The following is a 16,782-nucleotide window of genomic DNA, read 5'->3' on the forward strand; positions in this document are numbered from 1 at the left end:
GCTTCCTTTTGGTGTCATTTTTAGTATGGTTAAAGGAAGCTTTAAAATTAAAGTTGGATTATGAAACTGGCCGTAAGTATTCAACTACAGAACTAGTTGATTACTCAAGAGTTGCACAGAAATTATTGGTATACATACGTATGTTTTAAAAAATCCTATTAATCGAAAACAAATAGGTGATACGAATAAAAAATAAAGGGAGCTCTTTAAGCTTAAAAAACTTGCTGTGAGATGAACCCAACTAACAGCGAAACTTTAAGGCCACTGACCAAATGTGCTGTTCTACAGGTCTTTGACTCACACAAATACATTCTTGAGATCAAGAGAAACACTTTTTTCATTTACCATTTTTTCCGAATTGTCACGGTTTAAGAGATACAGGCTGTTGAAAATCCACAAAAAAATGTTATTTTTAGGTCTATCTCACTAACTATTTTATCGAATGAAATGAATGTCGGAATATCGGTTTCCATTTATTTGATGAATCTTTTTCGAACACAAGATATCACTCACTTCTTCCATTTTTCTCATTATGTCCACTACGTACCCATAAAAATACCAGAAATTCAAAGAACCCAACTCTTGAAACTAATTTGGACGCTTTGTAATGAATATTTGACCGATTTGTGAAATAAGTATTGTTCATATTTTCGTAGTAATTTGATATTCAAAAATTAAAAAGTATCTGTGAAATTTGAAAAATTGAGTACTTTAGCTGAATACAACTCTGTTTGAAAGATGCTCAGATGTGTAGTACCTATAACTGATTTAGCTAGTTATTCTGAAGGTAATTTTGAGCTCATTATGGAAATTTAAGATGGCTATATCTTTTTATCAGGTCCGGATCGGAAAATATGGTATAGGAAAAAGTGTTTTTTTTGACCTATAGAATCTACTGTTAAAATATTTGTACGAGTCAAAGACTCACACTGTACACATAATTTCCGAATAATATTGTAATACAATAAATGCTGGGTGCTTTTTCAAGGTGAATCTTTTTTTTTTAACAAAATATATGTGGTCAAAATAAACAATTTCATTGAAAATTACCTATCCAAAACGTCCGAAATGACGAGGTTTGGAGAAATCTACCCAGGGTTTCATAAAGCTTGATCGGGGAATCAACGCTTGATTGACGAATAGACGTCAATTTGTTTTCAATCGATAATTCAGTCATGATCATTCACAATATCATTTTTGCATCAAATTATTATGTTTATACGCCCATTCAATTATTCTCAATTGCTTTTTCTTCAATATATTCAGAAATGAAAAGGATTTAGTGATTTGGTTTAAGTAATCGAGTGAGTGTCAAACCGTTGATCGGACAATCAAACCCGCTGTTAATCTCGTCATGATTTAATCCACCAGAACCAATCCAAATGGTTTACCTGTAGGATTTTGATCGGTTCGTTTTATGAATTGGTATAAAAATGCATACTTAGGAAAAATCTTGTGAAAACACCCAGATTTAAATTCTTTGCGCTCTTATTGACTCAACATGATGTCTTCCGCACTGGTTATCCTTCTTGAATCATTACTTTAACTCTTTTTTTAGTCTATTAAAAAGTCAAACTGGATATTCACCATAAGGGGATGTCCTTTGAAATCCAGCTCCATCGTAGGCCCTCCAAGACGACATCATCATGTTCTGGGCGTAAAACTGACCGGCGGACAAGGGGCTGGCATGTGATGCGCCCCCCAAGCCATGCGCCGCCGCTTGCGTCGCCATATCGCCGTAGGAACCTCCCGCATGCGCCCAGCCACCCTGATGGGCTGCAGCGCCGAAGTGCGTCCCTGCAGCGGGGGAATATTGATGCGGTACGGCCCTGCTGCTTGGGACGTAAACAGGGGATTGTTGGAGATGTTGGTGGAAGCCCGCGTTGCCGTCACTGTAGCCATTGCTACCAGCGCCGGAATGGAACATAATGGGTCGTACGGGCTAGGTTCGGATCTGGAAAAAAATAAGATATTTAGATTTTGCTGCTTGGTGTCTAGTCACAGGAAGTAGGGTTTTATTTTATCGAAAAGGAAATTGAATCTATGGGACTACCTTAATTTTTATATTGTTTACATTTCATAAGATATGTGACATGGAATATATGGAGTCTATGGAATCTATTAGAGTAGATTCTGTCTTCAATAGCTGAGGACTGTTATAAATCATATATTATGTTATGCCAACAAAATTCTTCGAGAATATCCACTTCTGAACCATGTAGTTTTATTGGTTAGATATTCTTATTCTGAAGAGTCCACTTCTCACGAGGGATGACAATTTCGATTTCGTTTATAATGAATCCATCATCTTTTTTTTATATCTTCATCGCAAAAGTGCTCTTGACAAACAAATTGACTCCGAGTCGATTCTTGAGGTAAGGTTTTTTTCCAATTTTCTCTCAAATATGAGAAATTTTATCTCTTCTCCTTTTATTTCCGATGCCAAACCACTCTTACATTAGCGCACGCTTCAATATTTCACCATGGTCATACATGTAGTTCTCTTATCAAAAATCGAAAATAATAATATCCTAATCATCTGTCACCAGGAAGACAGTTCACTCAGTCAACTTCAATCAGTTTGAATCAACTAGTGATCGCCAGCGCGGCTATTGGCAAAAACATGAACTAACCTATTGGTACATATTTTAGGGGACAAATAATTTGTAGTCTCAAACCATCGATCGTTCTAGTTCTCTCTACTCTCCATAACTAAAACAAACTTTAACTTATAGATTGAAGTCATAGTTATGAATGATGGACTGAGCATTCCCTATTCAGTTATACAATAAAAATGGCAGGAAAATGTGAAAGAGTCTACTGAACATACGGCCAGTTGTTGCCTTTTTCTAGATTGTTCCACACTCACGTCAATGTCCATGGAAAAGAGACAAGTATTGGCCGCATCATAACTTCCTCTGTTTCTACAGAGCAGACCCTTTCATGCGGGTATGGCTCAGTCCATTCTCTATGTCATTGATTGAAGTATATATCGGAATGTCACATCGATGATCAAAATTAGGATGTCTTAGGCCCGGTACTTTCACCTTCGAATAAATTTTATTCACTGTCAATAAGTTTCTGTCAAATAATTTCCTATCTGAAGGATACCTTATTTCGGTGCTTTCAGATGAAACTATTTGACGAATAACAATTCTATGAAAACACGGTATACCACTTTTCACTGATTTAATGTAAAATAAGACACCGCATTGTAGAAATTGTCATAATTCCACCTTGAAAGCAAATATTTCGTGAAAATCACACGAAGAATAACCATACATACAGAATCTAAAAAATTCAACCAATAATGACGTACCGACATTCGATCCATGACAAATAAACTCTTTTAATTAAGTTTCAATGACAGACTAATTCGATGAATAACACTATCTGAAACTGAAAAGACTGCATTTTTACTTATCCTAAGAATAAGACTTATCTATCGAATAAATTTATTTATTCGCACGTGAAAGTACCGGGCCTTAGTCAAAATCTTGCAATTGTCTCTGATAATCGTTCTGTCAGGAATGTCAGAAGAGATGTCTAATTTCGACATTTTGCACAAGAACATATAAATAAATGCTGCGCAATTTAGTTCAGAGCCGATTGTTTGTGTGATGACGTATTGGGTGGCAAAGTCCAAGCCTAATTTATGATAGCTATGCCAATGCGCGCTGGAATAACGTGTGGCCCCGAGCCTACTTCCAATCTTGTATTGAGCATTATCGTAATGATTATTATCTATATAATTTCCATGTTTTTCAAGTCCCAGAAGCTACTTTTAACTTCATATTGTGAAAACTGGGACGAAAAATACTTCTGAGAATTTCAGATATATGAGATCCAAGTTTGCATTTTGTATCTCATATATCTAGCAAAATCATCTGCACAGTTGTTAAAGGAGCAGTTTTCATTTATATCGGTAAAGACGTTTCCTTCAGTGAAATAATCACCAATCCACGATCTTCATGAAGTTTTCGAACAGAAAAAGTGGGAAAGTGTAAGTCCACTTACATATCTAATAAAAAACGTCAAGGACCCAAATTAAGAGAACAACCCGAACAATGAATACCTTCGAGCTCGTTACAAACGGAGGTTCGTCGATGTCAAATTAATGTCAAACACGTGTCATTTACGAGCGGGGTAACTCGTTATACAAGGATCTAATTATTGGCGTCGAAGGGAATACAAGGAATTCCAACGGTCCCAACATTGATTTAGGGCGTGAAGGCGCTATTCACGGCCTGCGCGATGTTCGGAATGCACGGGGTCGAATTTCGAGCACACGATCGTTGACAGGATACCTAGAGGGCCGTGAGTTATGACCCCGGGGTGCCACTGCCAAATTGCCTCGTGGTTGCGGCCAAAAATAAACTCATAGGTAGATATATCATAAGTAGGAGATATGGGGAGTCCTGAAAGGTGTTACAGTGACGAAATAAGCTGTGGGAGATGGCTGATTGTTTTGAAATCGGTTTTATTAGCAATATGAGGTTCGATGTTTCTGCTGAGTAGGGTATACAGTATATAGGTTGAGGGATGAAGACAAAGAAGTCAAAAAACGTGGTCAACATCTCTTCTTCAATATAAATGGTCTTTCCATTAACTCTAGAAATATCTAAAAACGAAAGCAGTTTCAAAGAAACTGAATTTTTTTAAATTCCAACACTCTGTATCGCAGAAACGGAGCTGTTGCTGAGTAGTTTCGAAAAAATTCCAGGATTATCGCACTTGAGAATCAGAATTCACACTGTAGGTACAGGGTTGTCAAAATTCGTTGTCTACTGAGGGGATCTCGAGAACTATAAGAGCTAGAAGAAAACGGATGGCATATTTCCGAGCTCTTTTTCAGAGAAACGAAGAATGGTGGAAACAGTAGTCTCCTACGATCCTTCGTTTTTGAGTTATCAGCAAAAAAATGAGAATTTGACGATTTCGAAATGTTCTCATTACATTTTTTGTCTTTCGAGTTACAGATCTGAAACTTGAATCTTCTTAGGCACTTTTATACGTAGAATCTACTGACAAAATCCAATTCCAATTAGAAAATAACAAATTCAATAAAAGTTTGCATTTAAAAAACGCCTAATTATTCGAAATGAAAAATTTTTTCGAGCTCATTAGTGGATTCTACGTAAAAAGTGCCTAAAGAAGGTTCAAGTTTCAGATTTGTAACTTCAAAGACAAAAAAGTTATGAGAACTTTTCGAAATCGTCAAAATTTTTTGATTATAACTCAAGAACGAAGAATAGTAGGAGGCTACGGTTTTCACCATTCTTTGTTTCCCTGAAAAAGAGCTCGAAAATGTGTCATCCGTTTTTTTCTAGCTATATAATTCTCAAGATCCCCTCAGTAGACAACGAATTTTGACCACCCTGAACGTAAAGTGATTAAGGGAAAAATGTAGGTAACAAGAAGAAAATTTTGTTAATTATTTAATTATTTTTGTTCTTCAAATTTAATGGATATCTGAAAAGTTATTCAAGAATTTATGCCATGGAGAGGGCTATGTTAGTATCAACCCCCTGTAAATATATCGTAAATGATTGAAAAATAGTATACCATTAATGATATATTACGATTTTTTAAGAATTATATATCTAAGTAGGTTTATTGTTTGGCTAGGTAGGTATATAAAAATTCAAAACTGAAAAGTATATTCATCCTTTCAAGGTTATGTTACCTCAGGTAGGGGTAAGAATTCGAAAAAGTTTAATTTTTGGGCAATGAGTCATCTCCTGAATTCATTCGCTGCTATTTTTTAACACTCTGTATGCATTCCCAGTTTCTACCTGAAGGAGTTTTATTTTTACTCTGCTGAATAGCCATAAATTGGACTTCAGGTCTTCAGTACATGTAATTTGGTCCAAATATGATTATATTTATTGATTGGCTGAAAATTGTGATTTCATGTCAACAATATTTTTTGACTTTTTTCTGGCGAGCTTCCATGCATGATGGTAGGGATATTCAAATAATCTCAATTGTCTTATTTATGTGAAGCTTGTAGGTCTTTGTTCTAATTGCTCTTGTTTTTTTAAAATTTTCACCAGCTTTCATATTTGTTGAAATGTGATTTATTGAAAATAATTGTGAGGAATTTTGTTAGGTCAATGGACGTTTTCTGGAAATATACAGAAACACATCGAAAACTGGATTAATTTGACATAATAATGGAATCGGCTAAATCTATACGAAACTCGATAGTTTTAAAGTAAATCCTCACTCATCATACCTTTCAGAGAATCTCATCGAATGACTAAAATTCTTTCATATTTATATGCATGTAAAGTGAGAAGCAGAGTAAAACTAAAACTCTCGCTATTTGAGAGGAAAGGTACTAAATGGCGAATGCGCTAGTCTAAAATATTTGCATTTTGTTCGATACAGTTTCTTGGTTCTCCTCATGATAACTGCTTGCTCAAAGGCGGTTCCATTGAGGGCTCCTGGCTCCCATGGGAACTTGTGAAAAATATTTTTTAGAATATTTACTTCTAGCAGAGATGGCTCTTTTCGAATATGTAGGTACCACATTTAGATCTGCGATGATTTTTCTGGGAGAAACGCGTGTGCTCGCTATAGTGATAGCAGAACACATGTGGTGCTTTCTCACTCGCTAAATTGAAAATACTGAAAATAAAGTCTTATTAGTTCAACTGACATCATCCAAAACAAATATTGTTTTAACTTTTTGGATTCGAAGTCAATTAAGATCAAATTAAAAATATTCCGTTATATCTAGTTCTAACTGAAACATTATTTTGAAACTAGTTTCTACTATTATTGAAAACTGATTTGACTAGTGAGTAGAACGAGTTTAAATGGAGAGCAAAACTAGTTTCGAATAGGAAAACGAAAGCTGAACGGTTTTTACATTTATAGCGATTTCATCACTTATATTTTCACAAGGTTGACGATCTACTCCCTCACGCAGTTTTCAGAATAAAACTCCTTCTTTCCTTCTTTCAAAACAGCTACCGTGCGCAACAACCGTCAGCTTTGATTCATTGCTACCGTTTCTTGCGTAATTAACTACCTCAGGAATTTTAATCTTCGTAATTAATCTCAACGATGTATCGGCTGTCTGGTCGATTATAAATTATTGATTCAATTATACAAAATCTCAATGCAGTGTGAGGCGGAAAAGGCGGCAATGAAAAACTACATAAGATAGCAATGCAAATTGGAAAGGGTGAACAGGTGTATTGCAATTATATGGCATTCGTATACAGTACCTAGATGTAAGTAAAAAAAATTATTTGATTATACAAGCTGGTACCTATGAAGTACGTCAATGTCAATCAATTAAATATTGAGATGTCAATTATTACGGGCTACGTCTAATTTTAGTTTCTGGAAGTCACAGAAAATCCAGCATTTGAAGTATAGGGTTTAAGTAGACCTTCCTTCTTATTTTCACAAAGAATCTATGGAAGTAACAAAAAATGTAGGTTGTAATTTGAAAATCTCGAGTTTTGAGAATTTGATTTGTCCAAATTGATGATCTTCTCATAAACAACCTGTACATTTTCAAAAGGCGTTTTAATACTATATAATGGAAGAATAGAAAATGGTAAATTTTTTATTATCTCCAGCAGAAATAAAAACTGAGAACTCAAATTTTTTTCATAAGGATCCCAATAACTCATAAACCGTTGACCTTTTACCCAAGGCATGCATATTGTTGAAATTGTCATTTAATCAGCTATCTAACGATGGACAGAGTCGTTGGCTGTTTCCGGTATAACCGGAAGGTGCAGAGGTCTGCAAATATTTCAGGGAGAAAGTTATTTATTGTCTAGAACCCCAGGGTGCAAATTTTCATCACAAAATTATGATTAGTTCTCCATAAACGTCTAATAGGCCATCCACCGTGGGACACCCTGTACTTATGTATAAGATGGATTTTAATTGAGATTTTTTAGATTTTGGAAAATATATATTTGCACACTTCTCAAAATTTTATATTTCATTTAGGTATGAGAAATTCATTGTTTATATTACAGTGAAAATGATCATTTGTTGAATTTGTTATAAGTAATAAAAATATCTTAAATATATCGAAATTACAAAAAATTCCACTGAATGGGGGAAAAATGATAGAGCAAAAAAAGCAGATACAATTACTGATTAAAAAATTCACTTTGAGATGAGACAAAAGATAGTAATGATATTGAAAAAATCACTCCTGATTAAGCTCTGTTTCATATGAATGAATAAGAGTTAAATTAATCAGGCTGTCGCTGAGGATAATTAATTTGGGAATTAATCAGATTCCGTAAGAGAATTTCTCATCAATATAAAGTGTTGGAGTAAAATCATAAATTGAGTAGGGATACATATTTCCATATATTCTTTCTTTTGGTAGGTATATAGGTAATGAGAATTCACCTATTATTTTGACATTCTCGAAACGAAGCCTTTGGTTGGTTCAAAGCATAATTTCAAATGATATCAGAGACTTTTGACTAGATATGCCTTAATATTCTGAGAACATTTTTTGGAATCTAGGTATCGAGCTAGGTATTCAGTTTTTACCTATTCGGTAAGAATTTTATATCGATGTTGAAGTCAGTATTCACAAACGAAATTCATAGAAGGCGTGTCATCTCAGACTTTGAAGTACTTAGTACACCAATATTGGAAAACATTAATAATAATAAAAATTAATATTAATGAAACCACATCAAGATTGAATAGAGTTTCGGAGGTATTTTTTTTTTAATACTTATTCTCTTATTCAGGAGTCCTGTTTTACTCAAAGAATTCGTTAGAGGAAAGAGGATGTATCCTCCTAGATAGCGAATTTTTTGAGTAAAATAGAAATCCTAAAATTTTTTTTAAAATACATAATTCATGCTCCAGCTAGAGTCTAGGCTAGGCAAATTGAATGACTTCTTCGAATACTTTAGTGAAGAGCGAAGAGCAAGGTAAAAAAAGTACATCAAGATTTGAAACATATTCTTCATCAAGATTGAATTTTCAGAAGTTATATCTTGATGGTTGCGAATTTTTCGAGGAAAACTTCTCTTTTCCAGTGACGAGCAAGTTAATAATTAGGTATTCACATTGTCTAGGAAATTTTAAGTATCTATGTACTTGGAAGAATTTCAAGTGGTAATAATATCATAAAAATTATAATAAAACATTTTTTTACTGAATTCATCAATAAGACATACCAATTTATATCTATGCTCCTGTTATAGAAACAACTGAAATCTTTTTCTTCGTATGAATGCACTTCACATTTCTCCTATACACGGCATTAATTCACACCCAAAATCAAATTCTTCTGTTTATCCTCAAGCACCACTTCGTTTGTCCTCTCCACCCACCACTTATTTCTCATTAGCTCCAAGTCAACACTTAAAACCGTATCGGTAACGCACCACCTTATCCGTCAACCTAAAACTGCACTCTCCCCCAGCTAGTCCGCTCACAGAATAACCATCAAACCATCGAGGCTCTCGGGACACTGGGCCGATTCCGAAAGGAACCTTCTTCCGATTCGGCCATTGTGGCTCCGTGACGTCACAATCAGGATTCCAGCGGGTTATTAATCTCTTGGTCACGCCTCCTCGCGGGCCGGACTCCGGGTACCCGGAGGTCCTTAATGTCCGTTGGAGGACCTGCGGTGCCTATGGGACGGCTGAAAACCGTAAAAAACGAGCGCCGTGTCGCAAGAAGGATTTAGGGAGATTAAGTTGGTATATTGAACGTCTGAAGTATGTTTCGTTTATCGGAGTGACTTTCGGAACCTGCCCCTTAGTTACCACTCTATGATCGTTCAACCTCATTAAGATGATGCACAGATTAGAACAGAAAGAAGTGCATTGGATTATTGAAGTGATCGGGAAGGACGATGAATGATTATGATATTTATTTTCGAATGGGGAGGAATGGTTGCATTTCTTGTTCTTTCAGGGATGATTTTCTCCGAGTCGAACTAATCAAACGATATACCTATGAAAAAAATTACAGACACATTTTCTTTTCCGATATATATGGGGAGTTCGGGAGAGTTGAACCTCTTTTCTCTCTGAAGCCACTTGAGTGGTATCTGTTAATGGTGGCAACTCATTTTTATGAGTGAAAATATCATGTCCAAATAGGTAACGATGGATAATAGTAGAGTAATGGTGGGATGAACATTTTGGGTAGAGCAATTCTTTTTTTACGAACCGAAAATTGGCTTATGTCTCCCTAACCCATGTGAGACAGTTGAACAGAGGGCGAGAGGGACTTGACCATAAATTTGTTTATCAGGAAGAACATCGATAGAAAACAATTTCCAATGACCAATGATTGTCTATGTCAAGGTTTTCATCATATCAGCGTATCAGCGTATGGAATACATATTTTTTATTTCAGAGTCTCTTACTTATTTCCGAGATGTTTTTTAGTTTTTTGAACCTTTGTATGTTTTTTCACATTTATTCCTATTATTCAATTTTCTTTTTTATTTTTCCAAATAAATAATAATCCAAGCTCAGTGCGGGAAACTTTGGACCCTGGACCCGACCATAGCATGGGTCAAGTCTCCCGACACTCCCTTTTAGTCTATTCAACAGATGTTTTCTTGAAACTTGTACAACTCTTATCAAAAAGACTCGTCGTTTGTAAAACAATATTAATCAAACAGTGTAACAAACAGAAATTATTCAATTTCTCTCTTCCTATCAACAAAATCATGTTCAACCCTCTCACTCCCGAACTGATCTGATGGCGGCCAAAATGGAGCCGCCACTAGTTGTGCCTTGTTACGAGTATGTCGCAAGCTATTTACGATACCGGTAGCGCGACATTTGAATTGAAATATTTGAGGTGGTTTAAGTCTCCTACCTGAACAAGTCTCCCGGACTCCCCCTACTAGAGAAAAATACACAGATGGGGATAGAGAAGCGAAAAAAGTTATAATAAATAGGGTGTCCCATTTTAAAAAACGAAGTTTGCAGTATTTTTCGTATAAGCGGCAACTTCGCAATATTGAAAATATTTCAGTTTGATAGAACATACAGGAGCGTAAACTCTAGTACCCGAATTTTCAGAACAATTCTATGATCCGTTCTAATAGGCCACCCTCCGTGGGAAACCCTGTATAAGCATAGTTACCTATATTTACAAATCTTTATTGCTATTTTACACAAGGTGTTCCAACTGAAACACACAAGGCTTCAACGGCACTGGTTATAGAAAATAATATTTCATTTTGGATACCGTAGATTCGGGTGAATTTTGACGATTGTTCAACTTATCATATTTTCAAAACGGTGACCTATTTTTATCTCAAAAAGAGGTTCGAATATGCTTAATGCCTCAAACTATTGATTACGATATATATCATGCTTCAGAATTCGGATATAAATTTTGAAAAAAATAAAATATACTTGTCCCAAGTCACCCACCGAATTGGGAGGCTTGGGACACAAGTTAAAATCCATTGATTTTTCAACCCTCAAATGAAATAGGTAACTTGGGACGGTGTATAGTTTTGAAAAATTAGAATTTGTGATTATATAGTTGAAATTCGGTAAGGAAATTAAATGATAAACCCCTATTACAGCGAAAGTAAATATATTGCAACTCAAATGTAAAAAAACGAAACAAAACAAGGGAATTTTGATTTCTTTCATTCCTCAGTGATTTCTTTGTGGAAATAACGTAAATAATAATATCCTGCGAAAAATCGGCATATTTCCTGCTGCCTATATATGCGCCACTTGTATCTATTCGGCATTGTCCCAAGTCACCCTATGAAACAACAAAATAAATGATTCCGTGTTGCCGTTTGATTTGTAAACAACCTTGTTTCATGACATATCTAATATCCCAATATCCCACGTATCCAGAAAAAAAATTACACATGCACAAAGTGAAACACATGTACAGGACACTAGAAAGTATAAGGGCCATAAAAAACGCTCTTTTACTCTCCTGAATTCGTTAATTTTTCCTGTCAATTCAAACGGTCTGGTTATGGCAAACTCAACAGGAATTAATTGTTAAACTAACAGAAAAGACTCTACACAATCTTATAAGTTTGTCCCTTCACTCATAAATGGTAAGAAACAAAGAAATCTGCAAGGGGGTAATTGTCCCAAGTTACAGGACTGTCCAAAGTCACCAGAATCTATATATACCGTAATTCGTTTTGTTCTATTGAAATTAATCGAAAACTTCTTCTGTGTTGAGGTATAAAGATGGGATGAAGAATTTTATCAGAATCCCAAAGTTTATGATAAAATAATACCAGTTTTTGGATAGCATTCCAATAAATGTAATGAAACTAGAAAAATTAATCACATGAATCTTATACTACCCATGAGTTTTTCGCTTTCACAATAGCTTCTTCAAGTGAGTCAGGGTGCCATAGAAAAGTTTATTGGCAGCTTAATTTCCTGACGAACTGTCGTTGATTGTGATTGCGCCAGGTCCGTACTGAATTTTATTGTTGTCCAACTGAAGAGATATCGCCGATTTTTCACAATATTCAAGAGGTTTCAGGTGGAAATTGTTTCTTTGCTGGTGTAATGGAATGAACTTTTCCGAATTGACACCCCTCAACAGATCGATATTGCCAACGGATGATATCGATGGAGGACGGTTGATTATTGCCGATAGTCACGTTTTTTCCGGTTAATTAATTACTTTTAGGCTGCGTGGCAGCCGATTTTCGACGGTCCTCCTGTACCTTATCGCCGATGCATCGGAGCGGGAGGCTAATTGAGTTTATGGGGTTGGGCGGAATTACATCTGGTGACAGTTCGATTAAATGACGACTCCATTTTTCGGCGTCGCTGCTATGCGTTCATCTACATAAAGACAGATAAGTTGAAAGGGTGACTGATAAGGAGCGGATAAGTTCGGAAGAGTTATGTCTTCGGTGTTGCGACTCGTTGTTTTTTCCTGTTGATACGGATTATTATGGAAATTTGGCGTGATAGTCTGTCATAACCTAGTTTTCGGCATGAATTATTATCGACTCGGTTCGGTCCGAAAAAAATTCATGGTGATTTCTGGAGGTGAATTGCATTCCTAGAAGGAGTAGTTGGTCGTACAATTTTAACACATTCGTTTAATTTCTTCTTGTTTTTCAGGATTTGTAGGATGAAAAAACTAACAGTAAGTTTGAAGAAGAACAAAATAAAACGAATCTGTTTTTGCTCCTTTAAGAATTTGTGGGGGCGTTAATTTATAATTGCCCTATACAGGGTGAGTCTCTGACTCTTACAAATATTTTAACAGTAGATTCTCGATGTCAAGAGAAACATTTTTTCATACCGTTTTTTCCGATTCAGCTCTGATAAAAGATAAAGCTTTAATGCTATAAAAATAGCATTCTTTTTATAATGAGCTGTGACACCCCTGGAAAAACAAAATTTCCTTCAGGATAACTATAGCTAAATCTGTGACACTACACATCTGTGGATCTTCCAAAAAGAGTTGCATTCGGTCAAAGCACCCAATTTTTCAAATTCACAGAACTTTTTAAATTTTGAATATAAAATTTACTTTTATCATGAGAAACCTTCAAATATTCATTCGATAGCGTCCAACCAAGTTTTAAGAGTTGGGTTCTTTGAATTTTTGGTATTTTTATGATACGTAATGGTCATAATGAGAAAACTAGAAGTAGTGAGGGATATTTTGTGTTCAAGAAAGATTCATCAAATGAATAAAAACTATATTCCGAAATTCATTTCATTCGATGAAACCGTTTGTGAGATGGAACTAAAAATAAATTTTTTATGGTTTTTTAAAAGCCTGTATCTTTTAAACCGAGCCGATTCGGAAAAATGATAAAGAAAAAACTGTTCCCTTTGACCCCAACAATCTACACCGTTAAAATATTTGTACCGGTCAAAGGTCAAAGACTCACCTTGTATAGGGATGATTATCTGCCAAATAGAGCAGGGTGTCTATCCTTTGTGATGAGGATTACCCTTATATTATTGGAAGAAAAAATAAAAATTGCGATAAAACCTAATGAATATTATACCTAACTTGAACTGCAATATAGTAACCATGTTTGAGAATACTTTGATTGCCGATCAACGATTTGACAGGCATTGTAATTTCAAAACGAATTCACTGAAAATTTCATTTCTGAATATATTGAAGTATTGAAGAAATAACTATTAAGAATGATTGTATGTATTATATTTTGAATGCTCATTACTGAATTATCGATCAAAAACAAATTGAGGTTTATCCGTCAATTAATAGTTGATTCTCCAATCAAGCTTTGTAATATAACATGAAAAACAGAACACCCAGTATTAATGAAAATATGATGTCCAAAATTATTCACAAAGAAGAGAATCCTTAAAATATCAGCTGAAGTCATATTGTTGGACTTTTACTTGAACCATCCAAGGTGTATTTAAAGTCAGGGCTTTTTTTCCAACAGAAATAAAGCGTTTCGCCAAAACTCACCTATACAAAACTCTCAAAATGACAATGTTGAAAAAAAATTGAAAATGATTATTGAAATAGATCCTAGACAATTTTTCATCTGAATTATCTCGTGATGACTGACTCAATCATATGGTTTCGTTTAGGATATTGGCCCGTTCGATTTCCACGTGGGAATGAAAATGGAAGCTTAGGATTGCCGAATTCTCCTCATTATTTAGTAACTTAAACGATTTTATGAAATGGCTCATGACGATACCAACTGATCGTTCAAAATCTCACCAATAAAATTCGCCTAAATTATTCACAATGATCATTATACAATCTTCAATTTTTTTAAGTGATCTGATGCAACTAATCAGATAGATTCCAAAGTACCGAACCATTCATATTGTGCAGCCACCTGTTTATGTTTTGTTTCGTTTTCCCGATGCCGGAGTCACCTTCCACTGCCACGTACTTGAAATTTAATTAAACTTTGTCGGACTTCTAGGGGTTGTAACTCAGCCATCTTGAATATTTCATATACACAATTTGTGGTGAAATGACTCATTTCGACGACTTCTTCCTTCTGTCAAAAGAAAGCTTTGAAAACACCCTGTATAATGAACCACACAGAACAATTTACCTATTACAAGATACGAAAATCAATCCAATGACATCAGGACCATCAAAAATTTGAAATCAAGAAGAACACTGGGAGAAACACTCTAATTCAGATAACCAAGGAAATGGAAAGGGCTGAGACAGAAGCCAATGAAGAAAAACTTAAATATCTATTGTCCATTCAAGAATGATTGACATCTCGGGTGGATATGGAAAATCGAATTTAAGTTGGTAATAGCCCATAAGTTGAGATTTTGTGTTGCGGAATTCAGGTTGGTATTGTGTATAAACATTGATCCATAAAACTATTATATGTGAATCTATGCAATTACGGACCCTTATTCGAATTTTGTACAGCTGTTTATATTCTTAATTTAATCGTACACATTGTAAACATAATTGTGTCAATTTTGAATGCTGATTAATATACTGCCAATTTGAATATTTCTTATTTTCAGATACTTTTCTAGGTTATATTAATATATTCTAGTTCTGTGTTTGAAAGTACAGAAATTTTTAAAGATTTTTTGTAACCAGATATTAAGCTGCGCCTAGACTTTCAAGACCTACTGGGATGTCAATCATTCTTGAATGGAATATATCTATTTCAAAATCCTCCTTATATAAGCTTTAATGATTTTACCTAAATCCTGTAATTTTATTTTTGTAAATCTACTTAATTGGATATCGTATACCTGCTCTCGATACTCTGTATCTAGAAAAGTTACAGTATTCCTATTTTCAATTAGGTGCCTACTTTACATTATATAATCAAAATATTAGGAAATATCTAGTGACCTGGAGGATGGAATTTATGTTGGAAATTTGTTAAAAGCACCACGGGGCAGAAAATTCTCTTTTCTTGCTTGTATTGCCACTTCAATGCGTCGATGAATTATTAATACGGATTAATATCTGATGATAGGAAGTATTCCATGGAAAAACTGGAAATTCATTCCTTGGTTTCATTCAACTAATGATTCAATTAATCAGCCTCACGAGAATCTGTATTATTTTAAATAAAACACATTCTTATCGTGTTTCCTTACGATAAAATTTATCTTATGGTGGGTGTTAATGAATTAATCATAGATATCAATAAAAAAGTGGATATGAACATTTCAAAATGGCCTATCGCAGTCTCCAAGTCTCACTTATCTCATTTAAACAAATGGAGCCAGGCTTTGATCTGCTTCTTGTAGCCGTATACTCACTCCGGAGCTCATAATAATTTTGTCTTGCAATTTTAATGAATAAAATGAGCGTTGGAATGGATTAAATTATGCTTGATCGTCATTAGCAGATTATATTGGTCCTGTTTTGCTATAAGTACTTATATTTTGTTTTTGAAATATAAAATACAGAATTTAACTATTTTCATCTGAATTACGAATCACAATTATAATTACAGGGATATTTAAACTCATGTCCATAACAATCTTTAACTCTCTTATGGCAACAGACGTAGAACGTAGAACGCTAAAAGTTTTAATTCTCACATGTTTTTTGAAGTATCGAGATACGAAAAAAGCTAGGAATAATTCTAAATTTTAGACAGCTTAATTATTCGCGACACGTTTCGTTCTTCTTTGAAGAAAGTGTCAAGTGTGGATTCTCGATAGATAATCGGGCATCTGGAGATAAGAAGGGATGCAAGCTGTTTCGAAACGTAGCACGTGTCATCCAGGAACCATCCCTAACGAAGCCGCAGATAAGATAGCTAAACCTTAATTGCAAACCCCATTATTCCCAATTATG

General features: G+C 34.9%; 1 protein-coding gene across 3 annotated transcripts in view; it reads right to left on the reverse strand.

Moving 5' to 3' along the window:
- LOC123312221 (GATA-binding factor A-like) overlaps nucleotides 1-16,782 on the reverse strand; it is a 100,847-nt gene that overhangs the window by 15,634 nt on the left and 68,431 nt on the right. For 2 of the 3 annotated variants that reach the window (XM_044896534.1, XM_044896537.1), the window contains exon 2: nucleotides 1,588-1,954. In XM_044896534.1, coding sequence (XP_044752469.1) covers nucleotides 1,588-1,927 — 340 coding nt within the window. In that variant the 5' untranslated portion in view covers nucleotides 1,928-1,954. Of the gene's footprint in view, nucleotides 1-1,587; nucleotides 1,955-9,182; nucleotides 9,440-16,782 lie in introns of those variants that run through there. The other variant, XM_044896535.1, reaches the window with a different exon arrangement.

This window comes from Coccinella septempunctata, chromosome 4 (genome assembly GCF_907165205.1).
Source record: "Coccinella septempunctata chromosome 4, icCocSept1.1, whole genome shotgun sequence".
In the NCBI taxonomy this organism is placed as follows: Eukaryota; Metazoa; Arthropoda; class Insecta; order Coleoptera; family Coccinellidae; genus Coccinella; species Coccinella septempunctata.